The sequence below is a fragment of the Argiope bruennichi genome, chromosome 9 (genome assembly GCF_947563725.1).
Source record: "Argiope bruennichi chromosome 9, qqArgBrue1.1, whole genome shotgun sequence".
NCBI lineage: Eukaryota > Metazoa > Arthropoda > Arachnida > Araneae > Araneidae > Argiope > Argiope bruennichi.
Genome location: NC_079159.1, coordinates 109,944,065 through 109,963,699, shown reverse-complemented (window position 1 = coordinate 109,963,699; position 19,635 = coordinate 109,944,065). Strand labels below are relative to the sequence as shown.

The 19,635-nt window shown below is 29.9% G+C and overlaps 1 protein-coding gene across 3 annotated transcripts in view; it reads right to left on the bottom strand.

Moving 5' to 3' along the window:
* LOC129984002 (rhophilin-2-like) overlaps positions 1-19,635 on the bottom strand; it is a 134,972-nt gene that overhangs the window by 71,636 nt on the left and 43,701 nt on the right. The window contains exon 1 of one of the 3 annotated variants that reach the window (XM_056093750.1): positions 12,016-12,137. The exons of the other annotated variants lie outside the window; for them this stretch is intronic. Coding sequence (XP_055949725.1) covers positions 12,016-12,054 — 39 coding nt within the window. The 5' untranslated portion in view covers positions 12,055-12,137. Of the gene's footprint in view, positions 1-12,015; positions 12,138-19,635 lie in introns of those variants that run through there. 3 annotated transcript variants of the gene reach the window in all.

The window sequence follows — 19,635 nt, the reverse complement described above, 5'->3', positions numbered from 1 at the left end:
AAAGGTAATGGGGGGGGGGTTAAGTTCTCCTTTTATATTTAGTTTTTGCCAGTCAAAAAAAAAAAATTACATTGAATTTAATCGTCGTAAAAATCGAGCAACAATGAAAATGTGTGTTTAAAATAGGAAAATAACATATTGTATCCTGGTTATTTTAATATATTTTCCATTATATTACATTAACTAACATTACAATTCCATCCAAACAGAATTGTCACGGGCACAGAATAATTTTTTGGATGTAACAAAATTCTCAGAAATCTGTGCCATGCCAGAACAGAAAAAGACAGAAGGAAAACAAAATCTAACTCCATCACATGGAACTTCGATTACAACAAGTTGGGGAGAGTCTTTGAATGAAGGCTAGAATTATAGGGCTTGACAAAAATAAATTCTTTCTGTCTGCCTCTTCCTCCTCCGCCTCCTCCTCCTCCTACACACATGTTTGATTTCGTAGGAAATAGTCTCCCCGAAACTTTCTCACATATTCTCCAACAAAGGTCTTATCCTATTCCTTCCTGCACAAACTTGTGGATATGTTTATGGCCGTGAATGCTTCGCATGACACTGGTGAACAATAGCTATGAAATATAGAGTTTTGCTTGAATCTAGAATTGTTATTGAATCGATCGGGCGAAGACGATTTGACGTCATGGGTTGTTTCCGACGATTAAAAACAAAATTTTACATGGAATTATCCTTTTAGTAAGAAGATCAGATCACACTCCGAATTTCATTGATTTAAGTCACTGCATTTATATGTATGGGTAAGCACAGATCAATAAACGTTTAACCCTTGTATAGATTTCATTCAAAATTTGACAAGAATCTATATTTTAGGTGTTATTACCTGTGTACCAAATTTCATCTATCTGGCTCTTTACGTGTGTTGTAGTTATCGAATTCACTTGTATTCGAAAAGCCAGAGAGACGGACTTCTTCCGAATGAATTTCAGAATTTGATAAAAATCTGTAATATGGTCGTAAGTCCCCATGCCAGATTTCATCTATTTAGTTCAAACCATTTTTAAATTATCGTGTTCATAAACAAACATAATACTCATAAATAGTACATTCTAAAAATGCGTTTTTTGACCCGAGGAAGATCTAAAACGCGGAGATTCGTCAAAATTTCAAGTTCGAATGTTTGGACGATTACAATACTTCCTATATACTTCGTATACGAGAAATTAAAAAATAATGGAAAAAAAATTTAAAGGAGGATGTATGCTAATCTTCAGTTCAAAATATAATAGAATAATAACGTCTTTGGCTTGACTCGTCTAACTTTATCTCATTTTTATAATTGTCCCAAATTATGAGACAGGGATATATTTAATATAAAGATATATTTAACAGATTAAGGGGGCAAAGATATAATTAATATAAATATTTGTCCAGTAATATAAACATATGCACTTTTGTATGAGTGCCGTTATTATGATAAAAAAGACTACTATAAGATACATTTAAAAATATTTAAAAATTTATTAAAATTAATGACAAAATTAAATAGAAATGAAATTGGTATTTGTGCGATAACGTCTCAATTAGTTATTGAGAAAAAATATTATAATTTCGATGAATTTTTAATTAAAAGCCAATTGAATTCTTCAAAATTATTTTTTAAAAATCATCTGTAACCCATATAGTAGTATTCCAGGTTCAACGGTTCATCTTGTCGAAGCGTTTTGAAAAATATTTTCATCATGCATGTCATATCATAGATGTAGCAATTAATAGAATACCACTCTATGAACGTTATTATATTAAAATGATTTCTAATAATAATTTTACAAAATTCCGTTCAGAACTCTTAAAGTAAAATTTCATTTTTATAAAAAAAACCGATTGCTTGCTGTGTATGTGAAGACTAAAACATAAGAATTAGGCAAAAAGTAAGTGCAAATTATATTATATGAATTTAGATATTTGATATATCACCCATTGATACTCTTCGGCAGAGCCAGCTTTTAGCTGATTGGATTAAATATTTTCAATTAGGTCTCGCTCTTAAATGAAAATGATTCCTTTCTCGGAATACTATAAAATATAATAACAGAGAGAAAATAAATATATATCGCGTTGATCAATGCCATAGCGCCGTGGTTCCCAAATTTTTGCAAATGACCAAAGGCAATACTTTGCATGATTGTAAACACTCAAGAGACACTATATAGACCCAATGAGTACTTCTTACAAAATAGCCAATTATCTGGTTATGTAAAAAACAAATAAAATATGCCAATAACTTGGTCAGGTGAATGAAAAATAGTTAGAATATATTTTAGATTACTCCAGAATTTATTTATGAAGTAAACATAATAATCGGTGGGATGAATGAGATTTTCAACTTATTCACAATTCCTCAGATGTTAGAATGAAACAGGGTGCAGCTACCCATATTTTCTTTCTACAGCGACTTTCGTATGTTTCTTAACAAATTACGGACAAATAAAAAATGGTAAATAAAATTAAATTCCTCTTGGTTCTAGCTTCTCAAATAAAATCTTGCGGTGTGTTTAAGAGGAAGTCAAGGCTCCTCAGGGCATAGAGTTGGACACTTTGACAACCATTGTCACGACATATAAAAGACACGGTTTCTGCTAAGGAAGGACATATTTAAATTTTGTTTCATTATCTGGCCATTTAAAGGGATGCAGACAACTCATCCAAAATACAGAAGAAACCATTTTGTCCCGGTTAACATGCGCACTGAAACTATATTTGGTGAAAAACAAACATTCAACTAGAATGTTCAGAAATGCTTTCAGAGATCATTCATTCATTCTTCAAATCTCTTGAGGGAAGCTAGGTAAAAATAAAATCACGTCCAAACTTTAAACTTTCCGTGAGAGTTTTAAAATTTATCTACTTAAAAATTCTTTTCACAATAAGTATTTGCGGATGACGTACAAACGAAAAGCGAGATGTCATTAGAATTAACATCCGCAAATTATGGTTACGATTATCGAACCTTGAAAAGAAAATTAAAATCTTACAAAAAATGATCATTATGATTAAACATATTTTCAACATATCATACCATTTTACGCTCAGCATTTATTTTAAAATAGCAATAAAGATGAGGGCATTCATTTGTTGAAAATTATAATTCAGAACAGTGCTTGCAGACTTGCTTACATAAACAAAAATTACTGCAAACAAGATTGTATATTCTCTCCGAATTCATAATTTTTTCCGTCAGGAAATTAAAAGAATTCATAATCAATTAGGAACAATATTTTTAACAAAGTTTCATCTCTCATTGCAAGGATTTTAAATTACTATTCTAATTAATTTAATTTATTATTAATTCTGAAATGGCAACGCAATTAATTTATATACTTCTGCTGGAACGTGAAAACTATTTGGCTTCTTCTCTAAGATTATTTCAATTTAAAGTATTGGAATAATACTTTTTACAAATTTGTGTAGCAATATACACCGATAATTTTTTTTAACTGTCAGAATTCAAAGATTGCTATTTTAGGTTATCAAATGGTAGGTGCAAAATGAAAATAAATTAGGCGTTTTAAAAGTAATAATAGTAAAATGTTATAAAAGTAAATAATAATAATAATCGAAATTTTAATAAGCATTTTTTATTAAAATTTAATGCTACTAATTCAAATCTATTTGAAATCAATAACTTTTAAGTTTTTTCAGTTAGTATTTTTATAGTGTTATACGACATTGAAAAAATAATTAAATTTTAAAATTAGTTAACATAAAAGTGAAAAAATCATTCATTTAATGCATATATTGGGTATTAATAATACATTTATTTTTTATGATTTATATGCATGGTGAAAAGTATTAAATTGAAAAAATCTTTTACGTCATCCTACGTACTGCTCGTCTTTGAACAAAACATAAATCGATGAACAATAGATACGATAACTGAATTGATTTAAATTGAATATTTTTTGCAACAGCGCTTTGATACACAAAATAAGTTAAAAAATTTTAAAATTTCTGCTTTTTCCTGTATCTTTTGTTTGAAAATGTTAGAAAAAAAAAAAGGACTTTACCTTTTTGATTTCTAGAGAAAAATTAGTATGCCAAAAATTAATAAAATCAAACATTAATATATGTTTAAATGACTGAAGTATTGACGCAACAAAACTAGATAATAAATTGGGCGGCGGGCCGTAACAAAAATAATAACATACAAATATATAATTATTATTTAATTAAAAAAACTAAGACTTGACCAAATTCTTTTTATGCTATAATATTTTCAGAAGTCATAATGAAAAAATATTAGCATTTTGCGTATTGTCAGTTAATTTAAATGCCATTTAATATAAAATTTTATAAATATGTAAATGCATAATGAGATGCATGTTTATACCCTCCAAAGTATGTCTGTACCAAATTCGGTAGCTCAAAGTTCAACGGTCTACCTCTAGAAAACATTGCATTCTGTTCATATTGATTTATAGAAAGAATGCCAACCTAAGAACAACATGATATTAAAAAGTTCAAAAACTTTCTCCCGTTCCAATCGGTACATCTTAAGATAAACGTTTCGTTTTTTTTGCAAAGTATCGAAACGAAAAAGAAAGAAAAGGTTGAGAAACAAGCAGACGTAATTTTTAGAAATTTTTGAAGGAAGTTCCTGATAGCCTCAGATTATCCTCCATTATTGTCGTTCCATCTTACGTAAAAGGAAGATCGCGCGCTGTTTGTTTTGATTTGGAGGGTTAAGAAAAAAAGTGAATGCCTTTCCACCACTTTCCGCAGCTCAATCAAATGAATCACTGACGTGAGAGTAACTGTCCATTGTGGTTTGTTTTTTATGGCCGCCCCTTCAAGGAGGTTTTCATTCTTTTACGCAGAGATTTCGGCCAAAACGCCGTTTTTCCGAAGTCGCGAAGATAAGGCTGATGTCGAAAACGTAGGAAAAGGATTGCTACTGTTTCGCTTAGATTTTGTACAAGATTATGAAGTGTCTTTTTTTTTTTTTTTTTTTTCAATTTCTAAAACATTAGCAATTGTTTTAGGAGTTAAGGATTTCCTGGAGTTTTGGAGTTATCACCATAAATGTGAAATTATTGTTGTGTTATTTATCTTTTTCCTCTTTCTAAAACAAATACCAAATTCGTTAAAGGCTTTATAATGCAACAATCGTCTTTTTTTTTTGGGGGGGGGGAATCGTAACTGACATCTTTTAGTTTATTAATGTGAAATGAACTTATTTTACAATACATCAAACATTTCAAAAGAAACTAAAGAAAAAATCCGGACTTCGGTAGCAAGCACAGAATTGTGAATACGAAACCCCATTACACCTTAAAATCGTCGTTAATTTTCCCCAAAGAAAGTTAAATCAGTTATGTCGTCCCACTATAAAATGAAACTATATTTCCCACTATAACTATAAAATGAAAAGAACTAGATGGACAAAATTCTATCCACAGATTTAACGTCTACGTTGTAGATTAAAGTTTGAGTCAAATCTAACAAAGGATTGAAAGTCCGTTAGTTTGTACTCTCGGAAGCATATAGCTAAAAATGCAATCACTTAAATATATCAAATGTGGCATGCGATTTTGTGACTACAGTTATAGTTCTGTGCCAAATTTTGGTTTCAATCGATTGGGGGGGGGGATGCGTACACGACTTTACGAACTACTGTTGTAGTTCTGTGCCGATTTTAGTTTCAATCAGCTTAAAAAAATACGCTTCTGAAACAAAATTCGATTTTTAGATGCCTCATGCCAGGGATTTATCATCAAAACTCGTTGAGGATCACACGATAGATTCAATAAAAGTGCTAAATTCATGAAAAATGATAATATTTCGTTTGTTTGTTTCTTATGGCACTTGCCACTGACAAGCCCGCTGTTACGAAGACAGCGATTTAAGCCTGAGGGGAACGTCTCTTATTTTTTATAGCAGCGCCAACTAGGGCCAAGAGTACGACTTTGCCACTCACGCATCATTCATTCGCTTTCACAACCCCTTTTTACAGGAGGGCACATTCACACATCTCACAGATAAAACAACAGAAGAACAACCATGCCCAAACCGGGACTCGAACCCGGAACGCTCAGATCACGGGGAAGACGCGCTACCCCTATGCCAGGACTATATTTGCTAATATTTCGTAACTATTGTATGTCAGTGCCATTTTAAACATGCCAGAAATTCACCTACGTAAATATTAAGTTCTATGAAGGATTAGCACAATATCTGCGGGCACAATCGTTGAGTTTTAAAGCGCCAACACACACACACACACACACACACACCTTATTATTCGCACAGATATAACAAAGCAACAAAATTTGAAATAAAAACGAGTGCATAAGTTTAAATCATTATCATACAACTATATTTCGGACAAGAAGTTCCAATCACTTTAAAATTTTGTTTTTTAAATAATGTTCTGATTCCGATGATAAATGACTTACGATAAATATTCCTGAACTCGATTATCATTCTATTAATCCAGATGCTCCATTTGTGATAAACGCACTCACGGGTAAACATATTGTTCGCATCTCTATGAATATTTAAAAGAGTAAAAAAAAAAAAAGCAATTCATGAAATTGTCCGGTCTATTGTTTAGCCTGTGAAAGTATTTACGGTCAACACTTCATGCATTTCAATTATTGTATCTGCATGTAAAGTGAATAGGACTTTTGAATGGAGTCTCAAGCATATATATCATTATCTAGCTCAATAACGGAAGAGCAGGAACCGATTTCTCGATCAGTACGTGATAGCATTTCAAATGTTCACTTTATGATCATTAAAAATGCCTTCTATTTCCAGTCAAATACAAATTTAAAATGTAATTTTCATTTGCTATAAATGAAATGATAAAATTTAGCAAAACTGACGGTGCATATATTCTGTCTGTGTCATATATTTTATCAATCAAGTAAAACGCGGCATATGTTTTAGAATAATGATGGCGCTTCGTCAACATTCTTCGATTAAATAATGGAAACACAGCTCGTGACAAACTGTTTTAAAATTAGCATATAGAGATATTATTTTAGAATTTCAATATAGAATCTGATTATCAAACAGGAAAAGTGGGCAACTGTGTTAACTTTGTAAGTATTAAATTAGACTGAAAGGTATTAAAACATCTCTTTATTTTTCTCAAAAATAAACCCATTTAAAATAGGTATTGCCAACTGAGAAACTAAAATATTATATGTCATCTCGTTCCCAACAAACTGCATGAAAACGCCAAAATCTCATGATATTTTCAGGGTTAATTTGTTTGCGCTTTTATTTGTTTTACAAGGATATGATACAGATCATACTCTAATCAAGCAATATTCTAAGTGACAAATTTTTTAAAAATCACAAACATTTTTTAACTAAACGGTTATTTATATGTTAATTAATAACAACTTTATGCAATTCAGAGCTACGATAGTAAAATATAAATGTTCGTCTTCGAAAATCACGAGCTTCTGCATGAAGTAATTGATTTCAAAGGCATCGGATATCACGGAATTAGCACTTGGAGGTTTAAATCAAAAATCGCTCAAATTTCATAAAAATTATTCATAATTTTTCCTTCTTCGTATTTTTAAATTAGCTTGTGACATATTCATATACTAGCATTAATCAAATATACGAAGTTTACTTTATGTGGATCCCCCCCCCAAAAAAAAAGCAAAATATATTCTTTTTTAATAACAGAAATGCATGCACAATATTAAATGCATGAATACAATATTAAAAAAATCTCATTTTATATTTTCCATTTCAAGGGATGTTTTGTTCGCAGTGATTTACTTTCAAAACTGATTCAAGTTGAATATCAATAATCGTTGATTTGGCAAGAGAATTTTTTTCGTAAATTATTCTAGCATTGCTAGCACTGATAAGTATTTACAAGCACTGAAATAGTCTTATATACCATTTTCCAGTGGCTTCAAAACGATTGACATTTAGTTATAAAATTCAAGCATCTAAACTTCATTGAATTTTGAGTACAAATGCGTATAATATTGGTTCTCGATTATCTCCGTATGCATATAGTTAGGTATTGCTTGTATATCTATGGAGTAAATCAAAGATTTTTTTTTAAAGAGTTAAAATCTTCAAATACTTTTTCAGTTCCAATTCTTTTTTCCGAAACAGCAATAGAATACTTTGTAGGATTTTAGATAATATTTTATTATCGATTCTTGAAATATTAGTTGCAATTCATGAAGAAATGGGACATCTATGCAATACGATTAGAAAACGGTTATTAGCAAATGTTACGATCAATTAATATTAATAAAGTATAATTAGGAATTTTAAAAAGCAAGCTAAGAAATTTTCATTAAATATTTCGTAACTTAGTGTTACGTTTGCTGAACAGCTTGGGAGCTGTGGCTCATCTATTTTAATCATTATATTCAATGTTGCACACACTTTAATGATTTAATTTTACATAACATCGGTGCAGTTTTTTCGCTGAACACAAAAATAATTCTCTGTCACGCATGTCAAGCATTTTCAACGAATGACTAATTAAAAAATCCTGCTCCCCCTCCAACTCCCAAAGCCTTTGAGTAAATCAGCAACATGTGTGCATACAGAAGAGAGTTCATTCACCCAGCTGCAAGAAAATTATTCACAGGAAGAATAAAAAGCAGCTGCAGCTGTATCGACTTTTAAACATTCCATTAAAGTAATAATCGCCGGTTAAACTTTATGTTTAGGAAACAGTACTTTGCATCCGGTTAATCGATGTATGCGACTGCGTCGTTCATTAGCGTAAACAATGGACATGGGCAATACTGGTTTTATACGAAGAAACGCTTTGTTTGAGTGGCTGTTTAGACTCCAAGATTGCATTGTGTTTTATGATACCTCTGAGGGCTAGGATGCATTTCATTAAGAATGATGATTCATCTGAAGGTTACGTTGCATTTGATTAACTTTCATCATTAAGGGTGTTTCAGACATCAGCTACAAAAATAGTATAATGAACAATAAAAGCCATTCTGTAACAAAATTCGGAAATTTAATCAGGGAAATTCCCGTCACTTTCATGGAAAATATTAACAGCATTCCAACGTGTCAACATTAAAGAAAATTGTATTTAAGTATGTTTAAAAAATTCTCGGGGTTATTGAAGTGTAAAATAAATAATCCTGACAAGGCCTTTATGGAAAGTTTGATACAATAAAATTTGACTAATTCGAATTCTTTCAGCTTTAATCTGTCGGTAATTATGATTTTTTTTTCGTCTGTGCCCACGGGTTTTCAAGTAATATAAAGTTATAATATCATCTATAATCCGAACTCATTATGGTTAATTTTTGTTTTCAGATAGACATATCATCATACGCAAAATGGTTTTTAGGTCTCAGAGAGGTTAAAAGCATGGAGACTCATGAAAATCTCGAGAGCGAAGTGTTTGAAGATTACTTACTTTGAAATGCAGAAAATGTTGCAAAGTAATTTGATGAGCCATTCTTCATATTTAATGGAAAAGGATCTTGTCCATATTCATTTGTTATCGCAGGTGTTTTATAGAAACAGAAAATATTCTTATGATGTGGATTTTATAAATTTGATTTGAGTGGAATTAAAAAAGAAAATAATTTTTCTCTACGACCTTGCCTTATCAGAAATATTTTTTTTATAATTTTCTGTATCCCATAGATAATCATGGCATTAACATGGAAAATATCTTAAACGAATCAATTAACTGAAAATGTTTTATAACAATCTAGTGCGACTTTCAACAATTCAACCATGTGACCGCTTTCAAGGTGTATGCTTTTGCAATATATTTCAAATTGATATTTTTGTACCCCTATTAGAAAATATTTAAAATATATTTTAGAAAAGTGTACAGAATGGGTGGAACTAAAATTTTACTAATTTGACCAGCATCATCTTTTTAAATATTTTAATAGTTAATAACTCCATTACTAGAAGAAATAAGAGCCACATAATAGCAAAGTTCTTACTCATGTGTTATTTCCAAATGGAACTTTACCAATGTTGATCAACAGCCAGTTGAAATTATTCAAAATTTCAAAACAACCCTGCAGTAAAAGAAAGTGACGCATTTACAACCTGATTCTTGCTTGCCCAAGCGAGGACTCGAGTCCAATGGGCGCAATCAGTTGTGTCAAAACAGACTATCGATTCAACCGTAACTTTCACTTATGTATGTTGAAAACAGTCAATTTAATAATAACACGAATACCAGAAATATTTTGGAACAGAACTTATACAATGTATAATTTTGAAAGTTCTTAAATCTATTTAAAAGAAACGGAAAGTTAGAATATTTCAGTTACTTGAAGTAGGAACAAATAACTTAATTTTTTAAAATTGTGACACGATTTTTTTTAGGGAAAGGATTACTTCAATCCATTGCATAGAATCTGATTATTAATAAATTAAGACATTTAAAGTTTTAATATATTTAATTATTTTTTATAATTTTTTTCTACTGGAAAATCATTAAATATAAACTAGATATACTTATAAGACATACAGAAATTAATCATATGAATATATAAGAGAATTTATATACAGATAATAAAAAGTAGTCTATATGTTACTCAAACCATTACCTTTAAAATTGCGAGCATTGGATATGCAAGGTAAATGTTGTTAACCATTTTTTTTTTACAGTTTTTGAGAGAGAGAGAGAGAGAGAGAGATGAATACTTCTACGATATGACTAGAAAGTTTGTTTCCAGTACGGTTTTAACGCGTAGACTGGGATTTAATACTTCTTAATATTATGATGCTCTAAAGCTACAACTATTTGAAAACTTCGAAACTATTGTTTTGCTTTTTAATGGCTCTTTAATTCAAGTTTCATCATTTAAACTAATAAGCAACGAAGTAACGTCGATCTAAGGCATCATTATTAGACAAAATGATACTTACATGCCTCCTGTTTTCTTTGTAATGCATTTTTAATTCGAAAATAACGAGGTAGACGAAATCTAAATCAAGCTTTCGCAATTAGGTCAATCACCAATTTATGAATCTCAGATTCATTATTTAAGGATCTCATTACTTATAATTTAAGGAACTCATTACTCATTATTTAAGCATTCATTGCACATTACTTATGAGTTTCAGATTTAAATTGTATTTTAAAATGGAGTCTAGCGAATTGGAATTATTTTAAGTATTTTTGATGCTATAAGGAAAACATGAAATAATTTTAATATAATATTTCTTATAGGTTTGTATATTATCTATATATTTTTTTCATTTTTATTTTGCGGCTTGCAAGACGAGAAGATAATTGGATACATGCCGTAGAGCAGACCTTTCGATTTACAACTGCTAACTTTAATACGTAGTTACTGCTTGTGTAGTAAGTTCTTACCAAGAAAGAATTTTGATTTTGATTTTAATTAACTAATCGAAATTTCAGATTATTTTATTGAACAAAAATTATTTTTAGACCAATTAAAAATTAAAAAAAATTGTTTAGTCATACCCAGCTTATTTCTGTATATTCTTTCGAATTTAATAAATTAAAAAAATAATTTTATACATCTTTTACAACAATACTATTGATGGTTTTAGTAGCGGGATTTACAACGATGATATTAAACACATTTTTTCCTCGAGTTCGTCATCTGTACTTCATAGTTAATAGCAAATTTATAAAAATAAAACGAAGATAGATGAATATAATTCAAAGCAATATCATATTACAATATTCTGAATTCTGAACAAGAGTTCGAATTAAAAAACAAATCTTTTTGCAATGATTTACGAAAATTTTAAGGATTGTGTCCGAATGTGCCAGACAAAATCGCCTTAAACAATATTGGACCGAATAACCGACAATCGCTGAAACAGATCTTCAGGTAGACACACACTTTCTGTTTATTGATCTTCATACAAACTTCATTTTTCATGATGTAATCAATACCTCTCACGCAATTACAGACAAAAAAGCGGAAAATAACTCACTAGCACGGTTTTGGGATACTGAAACAAAGAAACTAAAGACCTACACAGAATGGCAAAATATAAAATCGGAACAATTGTACATACCTCGTCTTCTAATTCTTTTATTTCTTCTTCTTCTTTCATGCTTTTCTGTCTTCCGTAAAATGAGTCACAATTCCAAATGCGACAACATACTAATGCGCGTTATCTGCCTTAGATATAGTGAGCTGCAACCTGAGTCAATAAAGAACTTCGATTGTCGGCTTGCGGAATCGGAGGGACTTCGAGGTGGACGTTGGCACCACGCGGTTTTTCGTTCTCTTCCTGTTTTTAGTTTAACAAATATTTAGAATGATTCTATGATTCTTTGGTTTCTGAATCAGAAATATTGGTTGTTCTTTTACCCTGTAACCTCTTTTCTGGTTGATCGAACTTGATGATTGTCATTTCAAAGTTTACAAAAGCATGACGTCAAATGTGGCAACGCGAATAACATCGTTTGGAATAATAATTCCAGATAAGTAAAGTTTTTTAAAGTTCTTAAATGTCTATATGAAGATTATAGTTTTCAAATAAGATAAATGTTATTAAAAATTTAAAAAAAAATTGCTCATGAAATTTTTCTTTTGTTTAATGGAATGAACTACACAATCACGATTTTTCTTATATTTTCAAGGTTTCAGTAGAGAGAAGAAAAAATGACTAAAATTTTCACACAGGAATGACGCAACTTTTTTCTTGTTGCATTTTCAATCGAAATTTGAATAAAATCTTTTAACTTCAAATATTTTTCATTGAAAAATATATAGAAATTCAAATGGTAAAAAGTTTGTTGACTTTTTATTTTGTAAAACGTAGTAATAAATTTTAAAGCAGACTTTTCATGTGGACAGAAACATACAATCGTTTTGCATAACAATGGTATGAAATGCCTGTCGACTGTCTCAGAATAATTGACATCTGAATCAGTTATACCGCGTACATGTCAGCGCAAGTGCGCATTGAAATTCGATTCAAATCTAAAATTTGAATTACTTTCAAAACGCAATCTGTTCTGAAGATGTTCAACAATGCAATATCTTGCTTTATGTTTTTGTATTATTCTTCCTCAGAACTAACTGCATGTATAGCTTTAGAACATCGTTTCATCACTTGTCAGAGAAACTCGGGTATCTATTATTCACTAGCTTTAAAGGAAAATCCAGTCTCAAATATAATGAATGTTCTTAGTCAATTTCGTTAGTTTTCACTCAAACATGTCGTAACAGCATTCCAAACAATGGAATTTCATCTCTTGAGAAAATAAAAATGATGGTCTTTAGAACAACCGTTAAGGAAGATTTACCCGCTGATGTTACACAGTTAAACAACACATTTGCTGACAAAATAACGGCAAATCACTTCGCATGGCAGTCGCACGTACCAAGTCTTAGACTTCTCGATGTGATTAATCGCATATGAAGAAGTTAATCCCGGCTCGTGGAATCACACATGGTTAACTCCTGGGAGTCCGATTTCGAAGGCGAAATGATTTGCTCCTCTCTCCAGCACTGGCATGCAATGGAATCAGTCAGTGGTTATCCATTCGAAGGGTTGTCGAAGAATGCGGTCGCAGTTGGCCATAAGGAACCCTTTTTCTCAGAGCCGGTCAACCGTTACAATTTTACTCTGCACGCAATGAAGGAAGGAACCAGAGCGTTTCGAAGGGAAACGTCACGTTGTCGAAAAGTTCAATAGAGAGACCCCCGCCATTTCGGACCACCTGATTATCCAGACCTCAAAGCAAAACGCTATTCACGTTAAAGCCGCCAGTTTTGATTTGCAGAAGTGAAGTGCTATTTGCGAGCTCGCATTTATTTAAGCGGTTTTGGAGTATTTGGCCTTTAAAATGAAGCGTTTTGACAGTTCCCCTTGAAAAAGAAATTGAAGTTGAATGTAAGAAGAAAGAAAATCATCTGGTTCTTTTATGAAGACAATAACATAAAGAGCAAGAAAATGTAAAACGTGTTTACATTAGCAATTTCCCCAATAATTTACATCAAAATTTTGCAAAAAGAAATTTTTTAAATTTCAAACTTTTAACTTAAAACGTCGTAACATTATCAGGTTTTCGGTTTAATTCCACTTTCTTATACATCTTAAAATAATTGAAGAATGGATAATAAAATGGAGGATCCGAATCAGCTTTAATAAATCCCTTTTCTTCATATTTAAGAGAAACCTCCACCCTCCACCAAAATTATTCATGTAGAATATCCCCTGAAGCAACAATTCAGTGTACCTTAGTGTCATTTTTTGATAAGCATTAACTTTTAAAAAATACATTTAAGAAATCAAACAGAATTACAAAAATTCTAAAGCTAAATTTTACCCTATTCTCAATTAAAAATCTAAGCTTTCAAGAAAAAATAAATTTCTTTTTAAGACCATTTATTTCACATGGGTTTTTTCATTTGGGTGACTGCAGCCAAGACTGACATCCAAGAACTAGAAACACTTTAAAACAATAAGGTAAAACAAATAATCAATATGCTATGGTTTGTACGTAAAAATGATATCCGAAAAAAAATCTCCAGGCTCGCACCATCAATGAATTCCGCCGAAAACTGTCTACACATTTAAAAAAAAAAAACTGGATAAATGCCACTATGTCATTATTAAAGAAACCTATGATTTAAGCACCTTTAGAACATTTAGGGGGAATCCAATAACTCATTTGTGAATAGCCCACCAATGAATTGCAATTTTACCACATCAATATGACACACTTTACCAAAATAACTCTTTGACCCGATCTTTGCCATTATATAAAATTCACTCTTTTCTTTTCCTTTCGTTTTTTATTCTTTTTCTTTTTATATTTTAATTAAGTTTCGATATTTACCATGCATTATTAAATTTAACGAAACATAATATGGTTATGTCTTTGTTAAACCACTTTTTTCTCATCCAGCCATCATGCCCGGAGATTAAGAACCTTGATTTCAAGCACTTCACCCACCCTCTAGCAAGCGATATTATCTTATCATTGCATCAGCCGTTGCATTCTGTGCATATCGACTTTTATATAATGCAATTTAAAGAAATAATGCCGACCTAAAACAATATCATAATAATCAAAACAGAAGTGAAAATTCTACTTTGAAGTTGATGCTCAAAGAAGGCAATTGTTTTTATTGAATTAGTGGTAAAAGCAAGCACTTGAAAAATTTAATGAAACAATTATATTAATTTGAATTTTATTATAACAATAAAATACACAGATCTTCACGTATGAGGGGGACTGCAAAGATTTGGTAAGAAAAATTTTGAGTACTCGCCACACAATCCAGACTTAGCACTCACGCATTTTTTTTTTTTTTTTTTTTTTTTGTTTGGACTCATGAAGATTTTATTGGTGTTAAAAGATTGATTCTGGCGACTATCCAAAATGGATCGACAGTCTTCTATGAGATGGTATTTTTAAACTGATCCAGCGCTGGGACAAATATTTCACTATGAATGACAATTATGTCGAAAAATAATAAATTGGTTATACTTAATTTCCAATGCATTTTGTCACATATTGCCCCTTTTTATTATTGTGTTCAAAATTGTGGGCGTTATTATTCAATACCTTCTCATAGTTTCAAATTTATAAGATCACTTTTTGATATTGAAAGATAATGTTAGATTTTAGCCATATTCGGAGAATTAGTCATCATTGTATCTTAATCTTACTCATCTCACGTTTTAATGTATCCGTACTGCCGGAAATGGAACTTATTTGGCCTCAGCTTTTTTTAATGAAAGTATGATTATTTAATCAGATGCTGATGGACAGTTTTGCTTACCGCAGCGGTTGTTGTTTCTGACGTTTCGTTGCATTGAAAGGAAAATATTTTAATGAGATGAAAAATATATTTTGTTGCATGAAATGTCTGATACAAAACATTGTAATTTCAATCAAATGCGATTAAAGCATATTACTGTAAAAAAAAAAGATTAGAAGGCTTACTTGATATTGTTCCACCATATCCCTAAAAAATATCTTCAGAAAATATTTTTTTTGTTAAGAGCGTTTATCCTGTAATTGATTTTAAGAATATAATTAATTATGTAATAAGTAATTATGTAATGAGATTGTTAAAGAGGATTTTTAAAATAAAGCAGTTAATTTAATGCAAGTATACTGCCTTTATTACTTTCTCCTGTACGTATTATATGGAAAGTATTGTAATCGTCGAAATTTTGACGAATCTCCATGTTTTAGACCTTCATAAGTTCGAAAAATACATTTTTGGAAATTTTTACCCGCCTGCCTGTGACAAAGATAACTCAAAAACACTTTGAAATAGTTGGATGAAATTTTGTATACGATCTTTACACTGAATTTGTAGAATTTTATCAAATTTCGAGCAAAATTCTTTTAGGGGAATTGTGTCTGCCTGGCTGTTCGAATATAACCTTAATTCTACAAACGAAAAGAGCTACATAGATCAAATTGTCAAACATATTTAACATCTATAATCCAGATATATGTCAAATTTTGAACCGAATCCAGTTAGGTGGTTGATCACCTGTCGGTATGTACGTTCAGAAACATCTAAACGTGACAACTCAAAAACACAATGATTTAAATATATAAAATTTGATATGGGATTTTATGAACACGTATGTAGTTCTCCCTGAAATTGTTTTACAATCGATTGGAAAAAGCTCGTTCTAAAACACAAATTGGATTTTCAGATACTATTAACGCAGACAGGAATCAATCGCCAAAATATTCGCCAAGAATCACACGATATACTCAGTAAAAATGCAAATTCACGCCAAAGATTCGTATTTCGAAACTATTGTACGTCAATGCAAGCAAGGCGTGCTCTAAAATAGCACCTTTATTACAGAGTATGCGAGAAAGTTTTAGGGAGATCATTCTCGCTGGTTTTTTAAAAAAAGTTCACCAAAATAGAATATTTATGATTTTTTTTTTCCTTAACAGATGTGCATACGATTTTATAGTCATACGATATGAAGGGTTAAAAAATTCAGAACTATTCTTTCTGGATGCTAAAATTTCAATTATCCCCCTCTCTATTATAAAATTGAGATAGGAATTGTTATTTCCTAAGCGACGAAATGATGTGTAATCACAAATGTTTTTCATTATTTTAAAGAACATTTTACACCTTTGCATCACTATATAATCTAGACATATTAGGGATTAATATACATTTCAAAATATCTAATTTACCTCTCTCGTACCAGCATTATTAATTTCAAAGAAATATAAATGAATTCTTTACAAAAATATTTAAAATGATTCAGAGATTCAACCATGAGAATAGATATATATAGGACAAGATTCGCCCAAAGTTACAAAAGGGTTTCATCGTATCGAAAACAATGATAATTGAAAAATTCGGCGCCATCGTTCCAAAAAGAGAGCTGAAACATGGCGCACATCATTTGGAGAGTTATCAATGAAGTTATTTTTTGGTAGTAATTATCTTATAGAATTCGTATAGACTAAAAGAAAAATCTAATAATCACATGTAATTAAATAATTTTTCACTTTGTAACTGTATGTTTAAATGTTGTAAATTTGTTATAGTTTTGTTCTTTCCATTCTAAATTTTTAAATTACAATTATTCTATAAAATAAAAAAAAGTAAATAATTCACTCATTTTTAATTTTCAAGAAAACGTTTTATTTTAAATCTCTATACTTGCAAATTTTTTTTACAATTATTTTGGCAATGATGATTCATTTGATTGTTTTCATTCATATGCACGTGTACTTAAAAGCGTTTCTCTCAAATTTTTTCTTTTTATGTATTTAACCTATTTAAATCAAAATAATAGCCTGAATTTAAACTCTTAAAATAGGTAAAACCTCAGAGTTTATGCATAAAATATAATAATAAAAGACAAAATAAGAAAATTGAAAGAAAGAAAACAAAAAAGGGATTAGAGAGTGAATGTAAATAAAATCTTCCGTAAGCAAATTCGTAACATCCCTTCCAGAAATATTCTTAATACTCTTTCGAATTATCTGAATTTAGTATTTGTAAACATCCCATCTTTAGATTTGGAATAAATAAATAAATAAATGGAGAACTATAAATGATAATTTTATTGATATTATTACTGCCGTGGAAATAAAAATAGATTTAATAAAAGTAGATTTCGAAAACACACTGTTATCAGTGAATTTAAAAAAATATATATATTTTATTTTCAATTTTAATTATTATTATTTCTGTTTTCCAATTTTTTAAATTCATTATTATGAATATTATACATATGTATATATATTTCAAATTCACTGTTGGATTAAAATTCATTGGCAGTCAATTAAAATTTATTTAAGCTAATTAATGGACTGTGTGACCGTAAAGGCACCAAATTTAAATTCTGTCAGGGAAGACGATTAAAGTCTGTAAATCATGTCAATTAAGTTAAAATACATTTAATGAAATAAAAAGACATGATTTATAAGGGGACAAAACTATTTGGGACAATAATATTTAATTACAAATATAAATTAAAATTATACTCGGGGCAACATCATGTTTATCGCTTGCTTCCAAGACTTGAATTAACTGTTTATTTCAGCGGCCGCTAAAGGGCCAAGAAAAACAGTTACGGTTACAACTGAATATTAATTAAAAATCGTCGAAAAATTCCATATTCTAGAAATAGAAAATGATCATTTTTTTGACTTTATTATCACTGTTATAAAATAATAATTCAATAAAAGTGGATTTTTAAAACACATTTTCATTAGTCAATTTTTAAAAAAATATTTTTTATTTCAATTATTTTTTGCTTTTTAATCTTTAATTTATTGTTCATTATTATAAATTTTATGGAATCTTGAATTTTTTTTCTTCGAATTCGCTATCCAGTGGTATCATTGGCATCGAATTAAAATTTCATTAAATTAATATATGGACTGAAAACTAATTAAAACAGTGCACTGTCATCGAAAGAATACAAAATCAGAAAATTTTCAAAAACACAGAATATAGATGCAGAAAATTTTCAGCGCATGAGATTGTGAATGAAAAAATTGCTAACAAAATTTCATATTTAAAACTATGAAACAATATAAATAAAAGTGTTTGAAAATAAAAAAAAAATGAATTGTTTTTAATTTTTTTAAATGCTTTACTAGTTTATTGGCGTATATTAGAAAAGAATGAGCCTTGTCTAAGAATAATCTTGAAATTAAAAAAAATATTTATGAGGAAATAATCTATGAATCGAAATAAGATTTAGTGCATTAATATAATTAGATACAGACTTGAAGAGAATATAGTGTATTTTTTTCCTTTTTTTATTTCAGTACATCTAAAGTTTTCAAGTAGTTTAACCATTCAATTGTCTGGTAGTAGCTATTATTATAATCTTTATGAGTTATAAGAGGTTCTAGAAGCATTATTCATTCGACATGCCATTTTGAAAAAAAAAAAAAATCCTTACTCTGATTTTTATTTCAAAAATTTTATATTTAACATCATAAATAATAGAAAAATCAGTAAAAAAAATCATTAATCAATGTTAAATAATAAGGAACTCGAGTTGGAATTGTGGTACCTTCTAAAAACACTTCTTTGAATCAATTAAAACTTCTGTTTTATCAGAAAAAAAAAAGACAAATTGTTTTAATTTCTCTAATAATGTCTATAATTGTTTAAAGAATATTTGAAAGAGTTCATCATAGCATAGCTGAAACCTAGT